Source organism: Abramis brama, assembly GCF_963993115.1.
Source record: "Abramis brama genome assembly, chromosome: 24".
NCBI lineage: Eukaryota > Metazoa > Chordata > Actinopteri > Cypriniformes > Leuciscidae > Abramis > Abramis brama.
Genome location: NC_139986.1, coordinates 13,113,438 through 13,134,678, shown reverse-complemented (window position 1 = coordinate 13,134,678; position 21,241 = coordinate 13,113,438). Strand labels below are relative to the sequence as shown.

The 21,241-nt window shown below is 37.3% G+C and overlaps 1 protein-coding gene across 1 annotated transcript; it reads right to left on the bottom strand.

The window, feature by feature from the left end:
* Window positions 1-819: 819 nt before the first annotated feature.
* Window positions 820-20,946, bottom strand: rec8b (REC8 meiotic recombination protein b; the record flags this gene model as incomplete). The annotated part of the gene is made up of 18 exons (XM_084102724.1): window positions 820-1,113; window positions 1,196-1,302; window positions 1,383-1,499; window positions 1,668-1,743; window positions 2,108-2,156; window positions 3,457-3,614; window positions 4,668-4,740; window positions 5,763-5,903; window positions 6,082-6,238; window positions 10,175-10,256; window positions 16,538-16,619; window positions 16,922-16,989; window positions 17,077-17,134; window positions 17,872-17,992; window positions 18,132-18,207; window positions 20,147-20,289; window positions 20,429-20,497; window positions 20,891-20,946. 18 exons carry the CDS (start codon window positions 20,944-20,946, stop codon window positions 1,037-1,039), a joined length of 1,710 nt encoding a protein of 569 aa, XP_083958850.1. The 3' UTR covers window positions 820-1,036.
* Between the last annotated feature and the right edge of the window lie 295 nt (window positions 20,947-21,241).

Sequence of the window (21,241 nt, the reverse complement as noted above, 5' to 3'; positions counted from 1 at the left end):
ATTCTGTTTGCATCATTGAATCATTATTTTCCCGTTATCCCTGTGAAGCTGTTTTGAAACAATCTGTATTGTATAAAGTGCTATATATATATATATGAAGCGTTCAGATGCAAAAGCCTCTAAGTGCCATCTGAAATTTTCTTCTAGAATGATCATTTTTATAAAGCTTGTATATTTAAGTTAAGTAATTTCACTTAAATGACAATTAATAGCTAATTTGCATTGCCATTTAAGTGAAATTATTGAACTTAAATATACGAGCTTGATAAAAATTAGAATTCTAGAAGAAAATTTCAGATGGCACTTAGAGGCTTTTGCATCTGAACTCTTCATATATATAAATATATATATATATATATAATATTATATCATATAATATCTATATATATAAATGTGACTTGACTATATTAGTAGGTCTGTAAGAACAATAATTTGTATGTGACAGATGAATCAATGTAAAGCATAATTTGACAGCTGACAACAAATGCTTAGATTTTTTTTAACAGCAAATATTCAAAAATAACTCTTGTCATTTTTTTAAATATAAATTTATTATATTGAAATTAGCATTGAGACAAATTCTATAAAAATCATTCAACATATCTTCCATAACTTGAGAACAGCTAAAAACTTCAGAAGCCTATTACAAGCCATTTCTTAAGTGATTAAAAAGATTAAAAGTTATAACAAAGTTCATATATATACATACAAATGAAAACATTAAACTTCATAAAGTTTAAAACATCATAAAAATTCATAAAAAATATTACAATATAAACTTCATTTAAAAAGAACACTCTTTATCGCTCTAAGACCATGCAACTGCTATGCGAGATTATTTACATTAAAATAATAATTGCAGTAACCAATTATTCATAATCCTCAAATATTATGTACAAGTTTTTCTGTACTGCTCAGTTATGAATAAAAAACTAGCCTCTGAACTGGCTTAATATATTTCAGCATAACATCGTGCTCAGTTAAACCAATCTAACAGCTTGTTTAAAGCTTTTATGTTTGCACATGGTGTGTGTGTTCAACGGTTCATGGTAATGGTGATGACTCCAAACGGTTCAGTCTGACACACACTTAACTTCAGAGCACCGAGCACCTCTGTAGAACAAACAGATCACATTTCACATACATACTGAGAGACAGTAAAAAGCAAACACCAACAGGATGTCTCATGTCTTACCCAGTATTTTGTAGAACAGATGAGCTGTAGTGCTGCGCTCTGCCTCTGGGGGCAGCAGGGAGTGGAAGGAGACCTTCTCAAAGCGCTTGATGTAGCCAATGATCAATCTGATGACAGAAAGAACAACTGAAAAAATCTGATGATACACACACAAAGACATGTTCAGCTACTAAGTGCCTCTTCGAACCTGAGCAGGTCAGCGGTGGTGATGTCACTCATCCCGGGCTCCGTCTCTCCCTGTGGCAGTTCAACATGTTCCTCTAATATCACCTCCATGGACACAGGAGCCTCTTCTATAGGAGACCTACACACATAATGTTTATTTCACAGGATTTCATGCACCAACGGTTCTTTTTACAATGTGTGCATGTGCCATTAGACCGCATGACGTACAACTGCATATGATGCATGTTCTGACATTTAGTGTTTATTAACTGTGTCTGTTTTGATGCATTTTGTTGCAATTTCTCACCATCTGTTGGTGGGAGTGATGTGGTCACTCTGAGACTTGTCTCCTTTAGACACATCCAGCAGCACGTCAGAACCAGCTGGACAAAAACACACACACATTCTGGATTTTAATGTCTGTCTATAGACACAGATTTTGATCATGTATAAACTGTATATTCTCTCCACCAACCCTAACCCTATCCCTAAACACAACCCCCACAGAAAACTCTATGCATTTTACATTTTCAATAAACAAACAAACATAATTTAGTCTGATTTATAAGCTGTTTTCTTCATGGGGACCAAAAAAAAAGGTAAAAAAAATCATATTTTACTTTCCTTGTGGGGACATTTGGTACCTGACTGTAGTTTGATGGACATTTTGAGTATAGAGGCTAAAAGTGCTTGGACACTGTCTTATACATCACACTGAAATCGCATTGATTTTATTATGTTTGTCACCTGAGAGTTCAGACAGAAGCAGAGCCGCCTCACCAGACTCCCTGACCACCTAAACATGCACAAAACACAGAAAGGAAAGCCAGTTAGAGACAATCTTGTGAAAAAGTACACTTAAGCATACTTTTAAATACAGCATTTAGTACGGAAATAATGTACTTTAAAAAAGTATTCTAGTAAGTGTGGACTGAGTGTAATGTTTTCAGACACTTAAATTAAATGCAGTTAGCTGAACCTCAGATTTTGTTACCCACACAAGTAGGACTTATGTAATGTTATCTTATGTAATTTTATAAATATTTCTACTTTGAAATATGGTTAAAGTGCACTGCCGAATGTACTGAGAAGCATTTTTGGTAAACTATGGAAACTTGTATGTCATACATTTGTAATTACACAATTGTTATGATGATGTTGCAATTTAGTACATTTCAAATATATTAACTTTAAATGTAATATTGAATAACACAGTTAATATTATAACAAATCAAGTACTTTACATGTGTTTTCAGTGAACGTCTTCAAAGCGCGACAAAAGATTATTAAAACAATGTTTTGAAATATATTTTAAAGTGAAACTTTTAATTAGACAATATTACAAAGTGCTCTTTTTAAAAGTGTACTTCAGTGTGTTAAGAAACAGTCATGAAAGTGTTCTGTCTTTTAGTACACTTAAGTGGCATTTTATTTTTATTAATATAATATCTTTACAGTTTAAGAAAATATACTTTTAAGAGTAAGTACACTACAAGAGCACATTCAATAAAATTAAGTGCACTCCTTTTTTTGAAGTGGCTAGCATAAACTCAATGGACCCTATTTACTTTGTTAGCGCACATGACTAGTCTTGTGGTAAACAATTCATCTGTGCAAGTCTATCCACAATTTTTTTTTGTCTTCGGCATCTTTAATCAAAATCTGAAAATGTACTTCCCATCAGGAATGGCCGTCCGTCTCTGATGACGTCAGTTTGACGGCTTGGGTAGAGTTTTGACAGCAAGCTGACAGCAAATGAAACGCCTACTTTTCTAGATCCAATCATTTCCCAGCAGAAAACAAGCCACGTCCTCTATTTTTTCTCATTCAACTTCCGGTTAACGTAGTGTTTAAAAGGATAGTTCACCCAAAAATGAAGGTTCTGTCATCTTTTATCGTTCTGTCATACATTTTCATTTATCACATGAGTAGAAGATAATGAGATTCTCCTTTTTGTTTGAACTAACCCTTTAAACATCAATAGTGAACATGCTTATAAAATGTGTGTGCCTGAAAATAACCTTGAATTCTGAAAGATTAATAAATCAAGTCTCTGACTCTGACATGACCAGATAAGCAACCTATGACTTCTTCACCTCTCTGCTAGACTCCCGACTCCTCTCCGTTCCTCTTTCTCTCTCCATGTCCAACTGCTCACCCTCCTCCTGCGCCCGCCGTTTCCTGGAGGGACGGGGGAGGGTGGAAGAAACGCTGGAGGATTTCCATAGCTTCTGGAGATCAGGGTGGATGAGCACTGCAATGAAATTATATTTCGTTATAAGAGTGGAGTGTATTAGTGTCCACATCAACACACAATATGTGACCCTGGATCACAAAACCAGTCACAAGTCGCACGGGTAAATTTGTGGCAATAGCCGACAATACATTGTATGGGTCAAAATTATAGATTTTTCTTTTATGCCAAAAATCATTAGGGTATTAAGTAAAGATCATGTTCCATGAAGATATTTTGTAAATTTCCTACCGTAAATATATAAAACATTTATTTTTGTGAGTGAATGCAGCACAATCGCCAACATAAATGGACAACTTTTAAGGCGATCAAGTTTCGATTTTTTGCACCCTCAGATTCCAGATTTTCAAATAGTTGTATCTCGGCTTGTATCAAATTGCATAGTTGTATCAAATATGGTCATATCCTAACAAACCATACATCAATGGAAAGCTTATTTATTCAGCTTTCAGATGATGTATAACTCTAAATTTTCAAAAAAATGGACCCAAGCGACTGGTTTTGTTGTCCAGGGTCACATATTGTTCTGTTTATTCTAAGCATGCGCTGCAGTTATGTCGCATGCCGCTTTAAATGCTCCAGCTTTTTAAAACAGGATGGATTCTGATTGGCTGTCAATGCTTTTATCGCTCATCAGCTGAAAAAAATTCTGAAAGTGATTCCAACGATGTCGTTTCTCTGTGCCGTTATCAGTATAGTTGTGGTGTGGAATAGACAGTTAGATATAGTTACTTCGAACTACATCTTTATCGTTACACTTATCGTCCTTGATGTGATCGGGCCTTAAGGTGCTTCCTGACTCCTGATAAAACTGCTGAGCCTTTTGATGGTCCAATGGTTTCATTATTAAGATCTATTAAACTGTCCAGTGTGAGATAAAGGAGCTGATGCAGTAGTTTCTCTGTTTAGTTGAGAAGTATTTGTGCTGTATAAGTGTTGGAATAAAAAAAAAAGTGTTTTCTAGAGCTCTTGATGACTTTATGCATAAGATATTAAAACAAGTTTATATATGAGCAAGCATATAATTTATGAGAGGTGCTGGTGGTAACGTACTGTAACACGGTGTGCTGAGCAGAACTGAGGCTGATGCCTTCCGAGAGGCAGAAATACTTAGGAGTGCATCAGACTAAGGAAAAAAGAAAAGAAAAATGGAGACAGATGGACAGAAAGAGAATCATATTAGCAAATCATTTATGATTAACAGGGTTGGGGGGGGGGGGGGGGGATAGATTCATCACCTAAGTAGATGCACTGCAAACATAGATGCAATTTTTTTCAAAAGATGTATCAACATTTTTAAATATTAAATATGATTAAAATATTACATTCACTACCATTTAAAAGTCTGGGGTCAGTAAGATAAAAATAAAATAAAAAATGAATAGTTACCAATATTAGTAGACCAATATTAAGCAGCACAACAGTTTTCAACATTGATCATATCAGCATATTAGAATGATTTCTGAAGGATCATGTGACTGAAGACTGGAGTAATGATGCTGAAAATTCAGCTTTGTCATCAAAGGAATAAATTACATTTTGAAATATTATAAATAGAAAACAGTTATTTCACAATATTACTGTTTTTACAGTTTTTTTGTTCAAATAAATGCAGCATTGGTGAGCATAAGAGACTTAAAAAAAAATCAAATTCAAAAATGTCAAACTTTTGAAATATTTTTAAATCATTAATATTTTAAACTGTGTTTAATTTAATGTATTTAAATTATTTGGGAATTTACTAAATTAGGGTTAGGAAAACTATTAAAAATATTTATGTTATTTTAGATTATTATTTAACTGATTCTATATTTCTTTAAAGTTCAATAGAGTCAAACCACAGGCATCAAAATAGATCCTTTATACTGTTTTCAGACAATTTTATAAAAAAAATTATATTACCAAAGGTTGCCAAAATATAATTTCTATTTGCAGTGAGTACATGTTTTAGTATGGCTTTTAAAAGGAAGCCAGAGAGCCACTTTAAAGATTTGCACTCATATGCTGTTACTGAAAAATTGAGATGCATCAAGAATCGTTCCTGTAATTACACCACGGCTTCCTCAAACTCCATCAAATTAAATCCTGACTTGCCTAAAGATTTCTAGCACTACTGATTAGATTAGTTATCTTTCACAAAGTTCCCACCAGAGATTGGGTTTCAATCAGAGGGTTGTTGATTTGTTGTCGCATTGCATCCTGGGTAATCTGTGTGTTTTGGTCGGCGAAGATCAGTTGCCGGTTGCGACCTCGCCTCTTTGGATGCACAGATTGCTCAACTAAGAGTTTCTGAAAAAGAGGGACAAAACCAGAGGGAAAATGAAAGAGTGAGAGGTTTTTAAACACATTGTTGTGGACTATCTCACTGTCTTTGCTACAAAGTCGTTCACGCTTCAGAACACATATGGATTATGTAACACCAGAGCATAATGGGCAAGGTAATGTGGACATGGCTTCACACACAAACCTCACTGGAGCGCTCCATCTTGACGTCTCTCTCACTGGCCTCAGTGGTTGGTGGCATGGTGATGGGGGGAGGGGTCATCTCCAGAGCGACCCGATCTAAGGTGACCTCCGTAAGACGCCCATTCCTCTCATCCACGATGCACTCACTGTTCTTCAGTCTGCAAACATACATTCAGTCATGGTTCAACACAAGGAGAACGCCATTCAACTCTAGTGGCCAGTTCAGGCAAACATTATGGGCTCCATTAAACTGTGCAGTCAAGGGATTCTTTATTTCTTTTTATCTAGGTCAAGGACATTTGGCCCAACAACTATCATTGTCTGTCTAAACTGATGTTTATATAGAAAAAACCCAACAGCTTTGTTCAGACAGGCAGCGAAGAACTGATTTTTGGTGAAAGAAAAACATGAAACACATGTAAATATATTTTTGATGAAGCACAACGAAAACCACATTCACGTGGTTTCAAATCAGTGATTTTAAAGGAACACTCCGACTTTTTGGGACTTTAGCTTATTCACAGTATCCCCCAGAGATAGATAAGTCCATACATACCTTTTTCATTTCTGTGCGTTCTGTAAGTGTTATTTGACGCACCCACCGCTAGCCTAGCTTAGCACAAAGACTGGATGTAAATGGATAATGGTAGCATACTAATCCCAATAAGTGACAAAATAATGCAAACATTTTCCTATTTACATGTTGTGATCTGTATAGTCACAGCGTGTACAAATAACAAGGCTATATGAGACAGAGACCATTTTTAATCGTATAAATACTGGGAACTATATTCTCACTAGGCGTTAGGGGTGTAACGATACACCAATGCCACGGTTCGGTTCATATCACGGTTTTGGAGCCACGGTTCGGTTCGGTTCGGTTCTGTTTGCTGTGGGGGCAGGGTTCATGGCTGGGCACCAGCAATAATAACACTAGATTCACTTTTAACTTAATAAAAACAACAACAACAACAATAATCTAACTTATTAACTTTAACTTTATTAACTTAACTTTATACAGTGGCTTCACGTTTTCTTTAGAGCAGTTAGCACACCTGAGTTAACTAAAATGAAATAAATGCCTCCACTGACTAGTCAGAAATAAACTGCACACCTGAGTAGGGTTGCCAACTTCAGAAAAGGAAAATGCGGGACAATCGTGGTTCTTTATAGGAAAACGAGGGACACTCAAAATATTTGTACTGTATCGCACAATGTACATAATTTCAGTGTCTGCAAACTGTAGTTAAGTATATGTTTAAAAGGTTATCAGACAAACACATTTGTATTGCTTAACCTATTTATGTACAATTTAATTCTAAAAATAATTTTAATGTCATACAAACAAAATGTCACATTACAAACAAACCACCATTCAAAATAACAGCATTTATCTGAAATAGAAAGCTTTTTTAACATTATACATAGGCCTACAGTTCAAAAGTTTGAGGTTAGTAAGATAATTTTTTTTGGGAAAGAAATTAAAGAAAGTAATTGCCTACTTTTATTCAGCAAGGATGCATTAGGCTAATCAAAAGTGACAGTAAATTATAGTGTTACACAAGCTTTCTATTTCAAATAAATCTATTATGATCTTTACATTCTTCAAAGAATCCTGGGGGAAAAAACAAAACAGTTTTAAACATTAATAATAATCAGAAATGTTTTGCGAGCATATTATTCCCTCAGGTAGATTTCATGTTTTCTTGCGTGGCTGGATGTTGGACTCATGAACAATAATCACGTTGTTTGCATTCGCCAAAATTGATTCCGGCTTGAAGCGGAAGCGACCAGACGGCAGAGGATTATGTTCGCAAATCAAACAATGATTTGTCTCAAAACGATGATTAAAAAAAGCTGTGATATGTCATCATATTGGATGATGACGGTGTCGGTGATCATTCTCAAGTGTCGTGATCAGCACTGCTGCTGTTGTATCAGTCAGTGGTTGTGACCGGAGGGTCTTCAATCTCAATATGCCGCGGAGTTGCCATCCTGAAGTGCGTATGTAAACTCCCGAGCGTGATCGATCACCCAAATCACGTGACATGCATTTTATTTAGTAAATAATATTTAGTAAAACTACAGCTCTTATTAGTTGTTAAAAGTGTACTCATTAATAACTATTTAATCAAATGTCAAGGAAGAAAAAAATAGTTTTGTGACAAAGTGATGTGAGAGTTGGGCCGGGGCAGCAGGGGGCGGGGCGCGTTCGGTTCGACATGAGAGTATCGCGGTTCGAACCGTGGCTGTTGTATCGCGGTTTTTCGGTTCGGTTCGAATATCGTTACACCCCTACTAGGCGTAGGAGCACAGCTACTTGGGCGGAGTGATTAGCGCAGCACACGAGACGCACTGTGGTTAGGAGCAGAGAGTTCGCTCAGAGTTGGAGTAATAGAGTCAGCAATTACTAGATAGTAAATTTATAGTTTACAATCAAGGGTGTTCGCTGTATTGTAAAGAGCTGCGACAATAAACAGGGGAGACCAGGTAATACTATGATGTTTCATAGAATTCCAACCAAAAACGCTGACCTGATGAATCGATGGCTACTTGTTCTGGGTAGCCTATAGATCCAAACACACCTGTAACAGCATCAATAAGTATTTCGTTTGCTCTGAACATTTTACTATAGACGACTATTTTGAAAAAATGCAAGTTGCCACACGGACCATGAAACGTGTGCTAAAGGATACAGCCATCCCATCGATAATAAAGACATGACAAATTGAATCACCTGTTGCTGCGGTAAGTGTTCCGTTATGTTTTGAGATGACTAACATTAGCCATACTGTAACAGTGCCATGCTAATGTAATGTAACCTTAGTAGTGACACTATTACGTGAATAGAGGCTCCGTGTATCCCCTTTATTGTTATTATCACTGTACTATGAATGATCATTATAACAAAATCACTTACTTGGTGGACAGCTGACCATTAGGTTCACTCTGCATGGGGCGTTTCTTCCAGTTGATCTTCCGTGGTAGTGACGCAAATATTTTGATTGTCATCACTCATCAAGCCTTGACATTGATGGCAATACCCGGTCCCATTCATTACAACAAAGGCACTCGGTTTCTGTCGGCATAGGTTGGCATGTTCCACATTTACACCACCAGTCCGTGTTCGTTCTGATTCTCCCTTCGACATCAATCTGTTCGGCATCTTGTCTTACAGCTTCCAAAGTTTGTAACTCCTCGTCTGTGTATTCTGGCTCAAAACTATATGGTTCTGGATCTTGGTTTGATACACAGTAAAATTCCTCTGACAATTCCTCCAAGTCAGCCATGATCACGAGTCGCGTTCGCTACTAGCTAGTCTGTCACGTTTGTTTTGTTTACGGAACCATCAACAGTCAGGGCGTCTCGTGTGCTGCGCTAATCACTCCGCCCAAGTAGCCACTCCGCCCAAGTAGCTGTGCTCCTACGCCTAGTGAGAATATAGTTCCCAGTATTTATACGATTAAAAATGGTCTCTGTCTCATATAGCCTTGTTATTTGTACACGCTGTGACTATACAGATCACAACATGTAAATAGGAAAATGTTTGCATTATTTTGTCACTTATTAGGATTAGTATGCTACCATTATCCATTTACATCCAGTCTTTGTGCTAAGCTAGGCTAGCGGTGGGTGCGTCAAATAACACTTACAGAACGCACAGAAATGAAAAAGGTATGTATGGACTTATCTATCTCTGGGGGATACTGTGAATAAGCTAAAGTCCCAAAAAGTCGGAGTGTTCCTTTAATAAGTGAATAAGTGCATGGTTTCAGACACAACTTGTGCATTCATCTGTAAACTACAGTAATGCCTCCAAGCTTATGTTGTCATTTCCACAATGACACTCGCAGTTGTTGTAGAAACTCTTGCCATTGTGCTGAAGCTTAAAAATATTGACTACATTGTCTGAACAAGCAGGTCTTGCTTAATTTCAGTGCAGACAGTCAGTCCTAAAGACAAAAAAATCAGAATAGGGTGCAGTGTGGCGAACCAAATTTGAACCAAAAGCAGTATTTCCTTCTTAAGGAACAGCAGTATTTCCTTCATTCATTTCATCTTTATGTCCTTCATCTCATCTTTATGGTACTCACTGTTCTATAGAGACCATAGCAGGATCCATATATCCTGATTTCTCCCCTTCTGTCACCCTCTCTCTCTCCTTATCTTCCTCATCTGAAGGAGCATAGAGGAAAACATGTGACTTTTAAAATCATATTTTTATAAAAAAATGTGTTTGTTGCTGGCAATTACAGTCAACTAAGTAATCGGGTTACGAATGGGCCCAGACCGTATCTTTTTGGCATTTTCTGTGCTGAGTTTTAGGGTAAATCTGCAGAACCAATATATCTAATACACTACCATTCAAATTTGGGTCAAATTTGGGTCAAAAGGATTTTCTTTTTAAAGAAATTATTACTTTTATTTTTTTATTTTTTTTTGTTTGTTAAAAAAAAAAAAAAAAAAACTTTTATTCAGCAAGGATGCATTTAAATTGATCAAAAGTAAATCTCCACAAAAATATTAAGCAGCACAACTTGAGTAATGGCTGCTGATTCAGCTTTGTATCACAGGAATATATTACATTTTATATATTACACTCGTGAGCACGCGAAAGCCTGTATATTTTTATTTACTAAGGTCCCTTTAAGGGATCCGTAGAAAACAGTTATTCTAAAATGTAATAATATTTCACAATATTATTGGTTTACTGTGTTTTTGATCAAATTTCTTTCAAAAGCAAAATCTTACAGACCCCAAACTTTTGAATGATAGTTAATATGCTAAATATATGTTATAACTTAACTTGCTTTAATGAATATGTATTTTAAATTCAAAATATATTTCATTTAATCTTCCAAATGCCTTAATATATTACAAAATGTACACCAAGGAGCAAGAAAATAGTATATTTTGGTTAGGAATATATTTAGATAAGAAAAAAGATAAGAAATAAGTAAAATGTTACATAAACATTAGTTGCAATTTATATTGGTGATATATTTTCATATATAAATATTTCCCAATATTGCAATGGATGGTAAAGGTAAAATGTGTAATATTTAATAAACAAATGTACAGGGGACGTGTTAGTTCGTCAGTACCACAGTTAGTTCGTTCAAAGCGTTCTGCAGACTTCAGTGGGCAGTAATGATGCGCGGATCGCGATGGATGCTGCGTATGATCCGAGGGTCAAGCAGGCCAAGTAATAAAAAATAACATTCCGATTAAATGCGGGTGGGTCGCGGGTGGATGAGAGGTAAATCATTAATGTTGGAAACTCTAACTCTAACTAATGGAACGAACGTGTTTAGTTTTCAAAAACAACAAATATATCTTCAGGGAAATACAATCAAGGAAAACATATGCCTAGAGCACCTCGTAGTGCTCATTATATAAAACACAAAAGAAAAAAAATGATGAGTGTTTTTCAACATAATGAAATATGTTTTAAAACATATCACGTGTTAAAAATTATAATTTTTTTCGTCAGCCACTAATTTGCAGACTACGCAGTTGCAGGGTTTAATGAGCAATGGAAGCAAAACGGATCAGTGTGGGAGCATTTTACTGAAATAGTTAACCAGGACGAATCAAGTGCTGGGTATGTGATATGTAATGGCTGTGAAGCGCTGTATGTATATGACAATAAACCAGAGGGGAACCGTCAGGGCCTATTGTATATTATAAATGATTGTGATACGCTGATAAAATAGCTAGCAGTATTCGCTATGGCAAACGCAAGTAATGTTAGTGTGGAGGACATTGTTTCTAATTTATTATCCACACTGTTTTTAAGATTAACTTTTAAAGAAAAGCTGTAATTAATTGGCAAAGGAAGACCAACACCAGAGCTTAATTTGGTGCAGAAAGCCAAAGCTTTTGAAAACATTTCAAACCCAGCAATTATAAGCGATACCTCTGGATGACAGCATCAACCAACAAGCTAAAGCTTTACTGCTTGAATTGTTTGCTGTTTGGGTAAGTTATTTAAAATGTAATAGGTCACGTGCCAACAGATTTTATTCTGGCCGTCACTGCCACTGTTTTATATATGTTAAGCTTTATTTGAGAAAACAGTTATTTTGCAGAATTACTGGTCAATCTGTAAATTTACCAACTCAGCGACCATTATGCACATTTGCTGTAATTAATTTAATCAGGTGCTCTGAAAATGCCAGGATCGCTGTTCACGGTCTATGATGCAGAAGTATCTGTCGCTAATTTGCTTTGATCTTGGTGCTGTCATTATGTGTCAGCTTACATAAAATTTTATTGGTTTCGCGTGTCATTCGTTTTGCAACCCAGCCAGTTGTCAACACATTCCGCTGATTGTGATTATGTGATGATGCAATTATTTGTAATGAGGATTTGAGGATAATGAGGATTTCTTACATTTTGTTGTGATGACTCTCAAACTCACTGTGCTGAGGCCATCCTTAAAAATATTCTTGTTTGCCGTAACCCGACCGACCCTGTCAATTTAGTACCGACCCAATTATTTATTTATTTTCCCTTTTAGTCCGACCGACTTGCCGGTTGTAAAATGCGTTAAGACCGACCGATTTTTTTTTAACTCTTCAAACAACTAATACAAATGCAATAAAATAATATTAGTTATTAAGTATTGTGAATATAAATTGCCTAGACCTACATACAAACATAAGCTACGTTCTTTCTTTTAAATAAAAACCCGTGGCGCGTCATCTATGATTATGTTTACACCATTGGTTTACGCATGTCACACTACGGCCTGTAGGCTAAGTTCGCTTCGTTTCATTCACTGTCAATGGTTCGCGCTTGGTAATGATGGCTGCGGCTTTACTCTAAAGATTATTTCATTTTTATATGTTGTTAATTATGGTTTATTAAAAAATAAACATGTGAGAGCGTGTTATAGGCTATATGTCACGTTTTAGTCAGATATGACGACACTACTGCAACACGCATCGCCGCAGATGAGAAGCTGAGCATCAACGTGCTATCGCAAATCAAAGTGAAAGTAAGTCGCAGACGCTTAACACACAATCATCTTCATTAAATGTAAAGAAACGAAATGATCTTACCAGGGCTGTTTCCGCTTTCTCTTATTGCGGGCTTTGATTCAGAAATTTTAGCTGATGATCAATAAAATAATGTATCTCATAACTGTTGCTTTCGGTGACGTGCACTCCATTAAATCTGCATATAGCGGGAATTGAAGATCGGATTTATCCGCAAAAAAACACACAGACATTTAGCCTATGTAACCAGGTGTAAATGGAATCGTTTTGATAAATCAGATTGCAATCCGATCTGAGAAAATGCATGAAATGGCCTGGTGTAAACAGCCCCATAGACATCGGTGAAAAATGTTTACCCCCCCCCCATCCCCCGACCCCCAAATTTTTTTTTTTTATAAAAAATATATACTTTTTTATATATTTTTTTTATATATATAAAAATATAGACCTACCTAACGACCCTTTTTTTCTTTTTTTTTGCTGTTACTGAGAACCAAAATATTTTTAAGGATGGCCTGATTGCTTGTTACATTTCTTGTCAAAGGTAACTTATGCAGTATTATAGAAGAGGACACGGTAAGCTAGGCTAATTTTAGGCTCAGTTTACTCTTTCCCCAATAAGGGAAGGGGGTGAGAGGGCAAAGGTTCAAGAGTCACGGTTCACTTTGCTTGGGCTGATATTTACAGTGAGGAAAATAAGTATTTGAACACCCTGCTATTTTGCAAGTTCTCCCACTTAGAAATCATGGAGGGGTCTGAAATTGTCATCGTAGGTGCATGTCCACTGTGAGAGACATAATCTAAAAAAAAAATCCAGAAATCACAATATATGATTTTTTAACTATTTATTTGTATGATACAGCTGCAAATAAGTATTTGAACACCTGTCTGTCAGCTAGAATTCTGACCCTCAAAGACCTGTTAGTCTGCCTTTAAAATGTCCACCTCCACTCCATTTATTATCCAAAATTAGATGCACCTGTTTGAGGTTGTTAGCTGCATAAAGACACCTGTCCACCCCATACAATCAGTAAGAATCCAACTACTAACATGGCCAAGACCAAAGAGCTGTCCAAAGACACTAGAGACAAAATTGTACACCTCCACAAGGCTGGAAAGGGCTACGGGGAAATTGCCAAGCAGCTTGGTGAAAAAAGGTCCACTGTTGGAGCAATCATTAGAAAATGGAAGAAGCTAAACATGACTGTCAGTCTCCCTTGGACTGGGGCTCTATGCAAGATCTCACCTCGTGGGGTCTCAATGATCCTAAGAAAGGTGAGAAATCAGCCCAGAACTACACGGGAGGAGCTGGTCAATGACCTGAAAAGAGCTGGGACCACCGTTTCAAAGGTTACTGTTGGTAATACACTAAGACGTCATGGTTTGAAATCATGCATGGCACGGAAGGTTCCCCTGCTTAAACCAGCACATGTCAAGGCCCGTCTTAAGTTTGCCAATGACCATTTGGATGATCCAGAGGAGTCATGGGAGAAAGTCATGTTGTCAGATGAGACCAAAATAGAACTTTTTGGTCATAATTCCACTAAACGTGTTTGGAGGAAGAAGAATGATGAGTACCATCCCAAGAACACCAACCCTACTATGAAGCATGGGGGTGGTAGCATCATGCTTTGGGGGTGTTTTTCTGCACATGGGACAGGGCGACTGCACTGTATTAAGGAGAGGATGACCAGGGCCATGTATTGCGAGATTTTGGGGAACAACCTCCTTCCCTCAGTTAGAGCATTGAAGATGTGTCGAGGCTGGGTCTTCCAACATGACAATGACCCGAAGCACACAGCCAGGATAACCAAGGAGTGGCTCTGTAAGAAGCATATCAAGGTTCTGGCGTGGCGTCAGGCCTAAACCCAATAGAGAATCTTTGGAGGGAGCTCAAACTCCGTGTTTCTCAGCAACAGCCCAGAAACCTGACTGATCTAGAGAAGATCTGTGTGGAGGAGTGGGCCAAAATCCCTCCTGCAGTGTGTGCAAACCTGGTGAAAAACTACAGGAAACGTTTGACCTCTGTAATTGCAAACAAAGGCTACTGTACCAAATATTAACATTGATTTTCTCAGGTGTTCAAATACTTATTTGCAGCTGTATCATACAAATAAATAGTTAAAAAATCATACATTGTGATTTCTGGATTTTATTTTTTAGATTATGTCTCTCACAGTGGACATGCACCTACGATGACAATTTCAGACCCCTCCATGATTTCCAAGTGGGAGAACTTGCAAAATAGCAGGGTGTTCAAATACTTATTTTCCTCACTGTATTTTCTTGCGTGTGTGTGTTCTGGGAAGTTTCAGTGACGGAAACAGTGACAATTTATATTTGAAGGGATAAAGGCTGTGTTTAGGCTATTAAGGAAATGTAATTTTGCCAAATAAGAACTTTTACTTTAAACAAACGTTCATTTAAAAGCAGCCTACTTCAGTGTAATAGAATACCATATCATCACGTTTAAAGGTGCTCTAAGCGATTTTTGGTGATGTCACTTCTTGTTGACGTTCGAAGTATTGTCAATCAAAACGGAGGGTAGCTCGACCCCTCCTCCTCATCCCGTCCCCTCCTCCTCCCTTCCGTGCTTCCTGAAACAGTCATGAACGCCAGACTGGAAACAGAGCCAGCAAAAACAGAGCCACCTGAATGTCGGATTGGAAGCCCTTCTGCCGGCAGAGTTCTCGCCACCTTTTGAAGGCTTTTCCGATGTAAATTCGGGACTTTGCGCATTCCTTCTCCTTTTCCCTCTTCTTTGCTATTTGTTCATCGGAACGAATGAACAAAGTCGTGTCTTTAGTCGTGTGTCGGCCATGTCAAAATATAATTCTAACGTTAGTCGTTGTCTAGGACATCTCTCCTCTAGCTAACTTCCCTCTTCATGCTTCTCTCTCCTCCACTCCACACACACCCCCGTTCATGTGCACGCGCACTAACCCCCCAAAACCCCCACCGCCAAATCATTCTTGTCGGTTATTGGCTGGAACACTGTTTGTTATGTTTCGTGGTCCAGGCTGGGCCAGTTTGTTTTTGTTGCCGTTTGTGGAGCCTGGGCTGTCTACAGAAACCACGTTTTTTTACAGTGTGTTCAGGGGACAGGCAGCTAGCGGATAGTGAGGAGATGTTTGCTGTATGTGACAAAAAAAATTTCAGCCTAAAAAACACGTGACATCACTTAGAGCACCCTATAATACTGAGAATTTGAGTAATTGTAATGTGACGATAAAGTGCGGATCGGGTGCGAATATCTAAATCAGAAAATCATAATTTGAGTGGGTTGCAGGTGGGTTATTTATTCTAAAAAAATGGATTAGAGCTGATCCGCGCATCTCTAGTTGGCAAAGATTCTCTGAGGGCCTGTGAATGGCTAATAATGACAAATGTTAATTGAGATTAGTATTTATATGTGTCAATCTTACAGTGCATCCATGTATCTATCAATCTCACCACCAAGATGGAACAGATCTTGCTGTTCCATGAGCATGTCAATCTCATGAGCCGTGGCTTCAGGTAACTCTGCCCCACCAAACTGGAAAATGATCAGAAACATGAGATTGGGAAACAGCATATGAAGTGTGTGATACAATAAACGCAGATAAAAAGGAATGAATAATATCATCTGGTGTTATTCGTGACTAAGCCTCATGTGGGTAGATGATCTCATCTAAAACTTCACAAAGAGCCGTATGAATTTTGTGGGGGCAAATGGCACAGAAGTGCCGTCATGCATTTGGTTTGTGCAAAGGCTGCGGACACAGACTCAAATATAGATCTCTGTGTGTTTTTTATTGCCAGTATGGAGGAGTGAGATGCATGTAGAGTGAAAATCACCTCCGTGCCGATCACAGGCACCAGCTCTGCATCTTTGATGGTGATTGATTCAGGAGAAGCATTGAGGTCTTGAAAGGGAAAGAGAAGGAAAGATTAGGTGAAAAAAGATAAACTCTTTGACCCACATCAGTTCTTGCGATATTTCAAAATCTCACCTTTAGGTAATGTACTTTCCTTTCTGACCCCCAGAGAAGGTGAGGCCTCCATAAATTCCTGTGACAATAAACAATAAATTATTGGCTGAACTGCCTAGAAAAGGTAGCCTGGAAATCCAGACCTAAATCTAAAAGATTAATGGTCTGGCGTCGACTAATGAAAATTGGCAAGCTCGAAGGGCGGCACCAAGCATGCATTTGAAAATCTCACTGCACGCAATTGGATAACACTACGACCAATCACAACAAGTTATCGCTTAGCTACCAGCGGAGCTAACTGGTAGATTAGACTCTTACCGTATCCGGTCAGAGCAGAGCGCCGTCTTCTGTTCCTCTTTTAGAGAAAAAGTCTAAATCTTTCATTGTAGCGGCCAAAGCCGTTTCAAACAAATGGTGTTCATCCATAGCCATCTTGCAATGTTTACTAATGACTTCGACGTCGCAGCGCTGTCGTCATCTCGCCTCTGGCCCGCCTATATCAGATAACCCGATGTGATTGGTGCAGCTCAGATAGAGGGGCATATTTAATTAGCTTCATTACTCGACACCAGAGTAACTCGCTGAGCAAATTCAACTTGTGCTCTCGCGAGAACTCTGGATTACCAGGTTATAGAAAAGGTCGAGATTAGACTAATGTGATGTGTTAAATTCACTTTAATGAACTCTACTACAGTTTGGAAGTGAGTTTTTTTTTTATGTTGCTAGTGGATCCAATTCTCTACGATATTCTTGTCTCTAGATATAGCTCCAATGAATAATTTGTGCAAACCGTATGTATATGCTTCAGTTTATCACCTGAGATGACAAGGAAGATCTAGGCAGATCACAATCAATCCCCATCACTCCAAAAAACGGTTCCAGTGCCCATTCAACCTCCTCTAGCTGGAACAGAGAGTCAGGGACATTCAGCACCAACCTAGAGGGAAACACAATCCCAGAACAGCAACAGTAGTGATATAAACAGCTGTCACGGGTGTATATAGAATAATATGACGTCTGTGTCAGAATGAATTACATTAGTGAGACAACATGACAGTGACAACCCTGAATCTGACCTGTCAGTGTCCGGCATGTCAATGTTCAAGTGTCTCTTTGAGCGAAGAAAGCGCTCGATGGTCTGCTGGACCTCCTCTGTGGGGAAATCAAACAGAAAACAATTCACTCCATTTCAATATAATAAAAACACATTGCCGGACAATGTAAAGGAATACTATGCCTGCATTCATTTGTTACAAAAGGAAAATGCATTCACTATATTCTTTAAAACATTTAATGTTTTAATTTAAATGTCTATTTATAATGTGTCAAGGTTTATTGCACCAACATTTTTTTTATTTTTTTTTATTTAGTTGTAATTTTATTTTAAATAACTATTTACAATCCTCTCTTATCCTTGAATAAAAAAAAAAATATTAAAATAAAATAAATACTATAAATGGACAACAAATACAAATAAATTCAAAATAAACCTAGCTGGTTTTGCTACTGTACCTTTAAGACTTTTATACTATATCTAGATGTCCTCTGTAATGATTAGGTAACCTATGTGTACTGGCATATTTATTATTTATCAAGGCGGTATACTAAACAGAATATTAAATAGGCGATGATTTGTAAATGCACTTGTTTTGATATCATAACCCTGATGATTTCTTGCCTGTTTTTGCAGCTTATATTTTTTATATATGATTTGGGTTTGACTGATAAGGGAGCTGAAGTTTGTCTAGATAGTGGAAAATATAATCTTCCATACATCACTTTAAGGTCATTTGATATTAAAATGAATTCTGTTTACTTTTCTCCAGCTCATAAATTAAATACCTCCATAGATTAAGCTGTTTGTTCAGGTTGTCCACTTTGAGACACTTCCATATTTAAGCGAGTGCATCTGTTTGCACATCTTTACGCACGCACGTCTGCTATTCTCTGAAATCTCTGTGTCATTTTGATGAATGATTTCAATCTCAGCTTATTTGAATTGTTCCCTTGCTTATCGGTTCTGTTCAAATCTCTAAACGCACTCAATACATGACAGTGTTTTATAGTTATACTACAGACAGAAGATCTCACAACAGCATTCATCTGTTCCTGAGGGCAAACAGTGTTGGCAGCTGTTTTAAATTTTAATAACTGAAGCAGCCAAATCTCTATTCTGCTGATTCAGCTGATCAATACAAGATAATGTTGTGTGCTATTTGATATGGGCTTCCCTCATATGGTCACGTGAAGACAGATCTCAGACTCATTTGGACCAGCTGAGAGCACAAGAGTCACATCAAGTACTTGCATTTATGTTTTGTTGGTCCTGTATTGCACATCCTTTGTGAAAAATTAATGTATATAATGTATTAATGTGCACCTATAGCGTACTTCAAATCTTAAAAGTATAATTTTTAAAAATGACACAAAATGAATATGAAATAAAAGGCCACTTAAGTGTACTTAAAGAGAGTACACTTTCATGACTAAATTGGTTCTGGCAATTTACCAGTAAGGGAAGTTGTAACATTCCCAGTAAATTACCGGTATATGCGCTGTGTGAACGCGGAATGAAGATTATCGTTATTTTGCACATGTGAGCTCAGAATGCGCTGACGTTAGAAGTGATTTTGGCCAATCAGAAGCCGTTGAAAGAGAAACGGCTCTGGGCCATTTATAAAATTATGACGCAGATGATGATTTATAAAACAGATAATTTTATAAAATTATGACGCAGTTAAAACATATTACTATTGCTAAAGTATTTGTGTAAATACTTTGTGCCTTTTACCCCGTGTGTGGGTTAAAAGACCCACCTTGCCACCTTATTCATTCATAAGATTTTTAAACAAAAAAACACTTTCTTAAGGTGTGCCACTGTACCTTTATCCCCGTTGTACCCTACCTTTTAAAAGTATACTAACGTGTACTTCTTTTTTACAAGGGATAGTATACTGTTGGTGTGTGTTGCTTTGATCAGTTTTGGTAGGACTGCAGTCTTTTAATGGTGTTTTGTAGAATAAATGTTAAGCAAAACGGTACAGTCTACACTAGTAGTCAGTGCTTCTACAGTAGATGAGGACTATCTCACCCAGCAGAAGAGCACACTGGCGATGGTAGACGATGACTACGCCATACTGAAGCTGAGAGGACAGGTAAAGAGAGAAACGGGGCCGGGGAAGATTAGGATGGCTTGGAGGAACCTGGACCATCACGTAATCCACAATGTCCTCACTATAATATAGACACAAACACAACGTACTGATTAACATTTAAAAAATATGACAAATTAACCTGAAAGAAAGAGCATGATATATTATCACCCCACATTGATATGGTGATATTTTGAAGAAGAAACAAAGATTTCTCTAACCAAGTGCGCATAACGTTGACCTTGAGGTACTCTCTTCTGGAAATCCTGATGCCTTTAGTGGCTGCCAGCCTGAAAACAAAACAAACAAACAAACGTCAACAAACAAAACTTTATTCAATGTTTTGACATAGTCCACTGTTCTTAATTTTAACAAACAAAACTTAATTCAATGTTTTGACATATTCCTCTGTTCATAAACGTCCTGTCGACTCAAATTATAGTGTCTCTGTAGGTTCAACTGTACATATTTTATAAAGTTTATTTTAACTTTACATATTTTACAGAGTTAAGTTTGAGTACGTTACATATTTTGTAAGGTTAGCGAGTTTCTAAAAAGTTTCTAAACTCTAACGTTACCTCAGCGTAAGTTACCTTTTGAAACTAACAGCCAATAAATGAATGTTGGTATTGTTATTATTATTTATTAAATTCGTAATCGTGTTTATAATGAAGTATACATACCAGATAGTAGAGAAGCAGCCAGTGTGACGCTGAAGCACGTTTGGATAATAAAACATTTTACCTCAGAGTTCGGTTCAGTTCACAAATCTGAACACAATCGATATCTAATTTAAAATCTAATCTGATAACCTTTGGTCACACTTTACTTCAGCCAAAACACGCGGAGATAATGTGAATTTCCTCAGATACGCGCTAAATCAATACAGAGATGTTTTTTTCTTCAGTTAGTTCTGTGAGGATTGATTTGATTGACAGATGCAGCGAAGGCTGCGTCTCAAAGCATAGTGAGCTGCCTGCGTAGACACCATCTTGTCGCTGTTCGAGGCTCAAAATGCTGTCTATGTAGGCAGC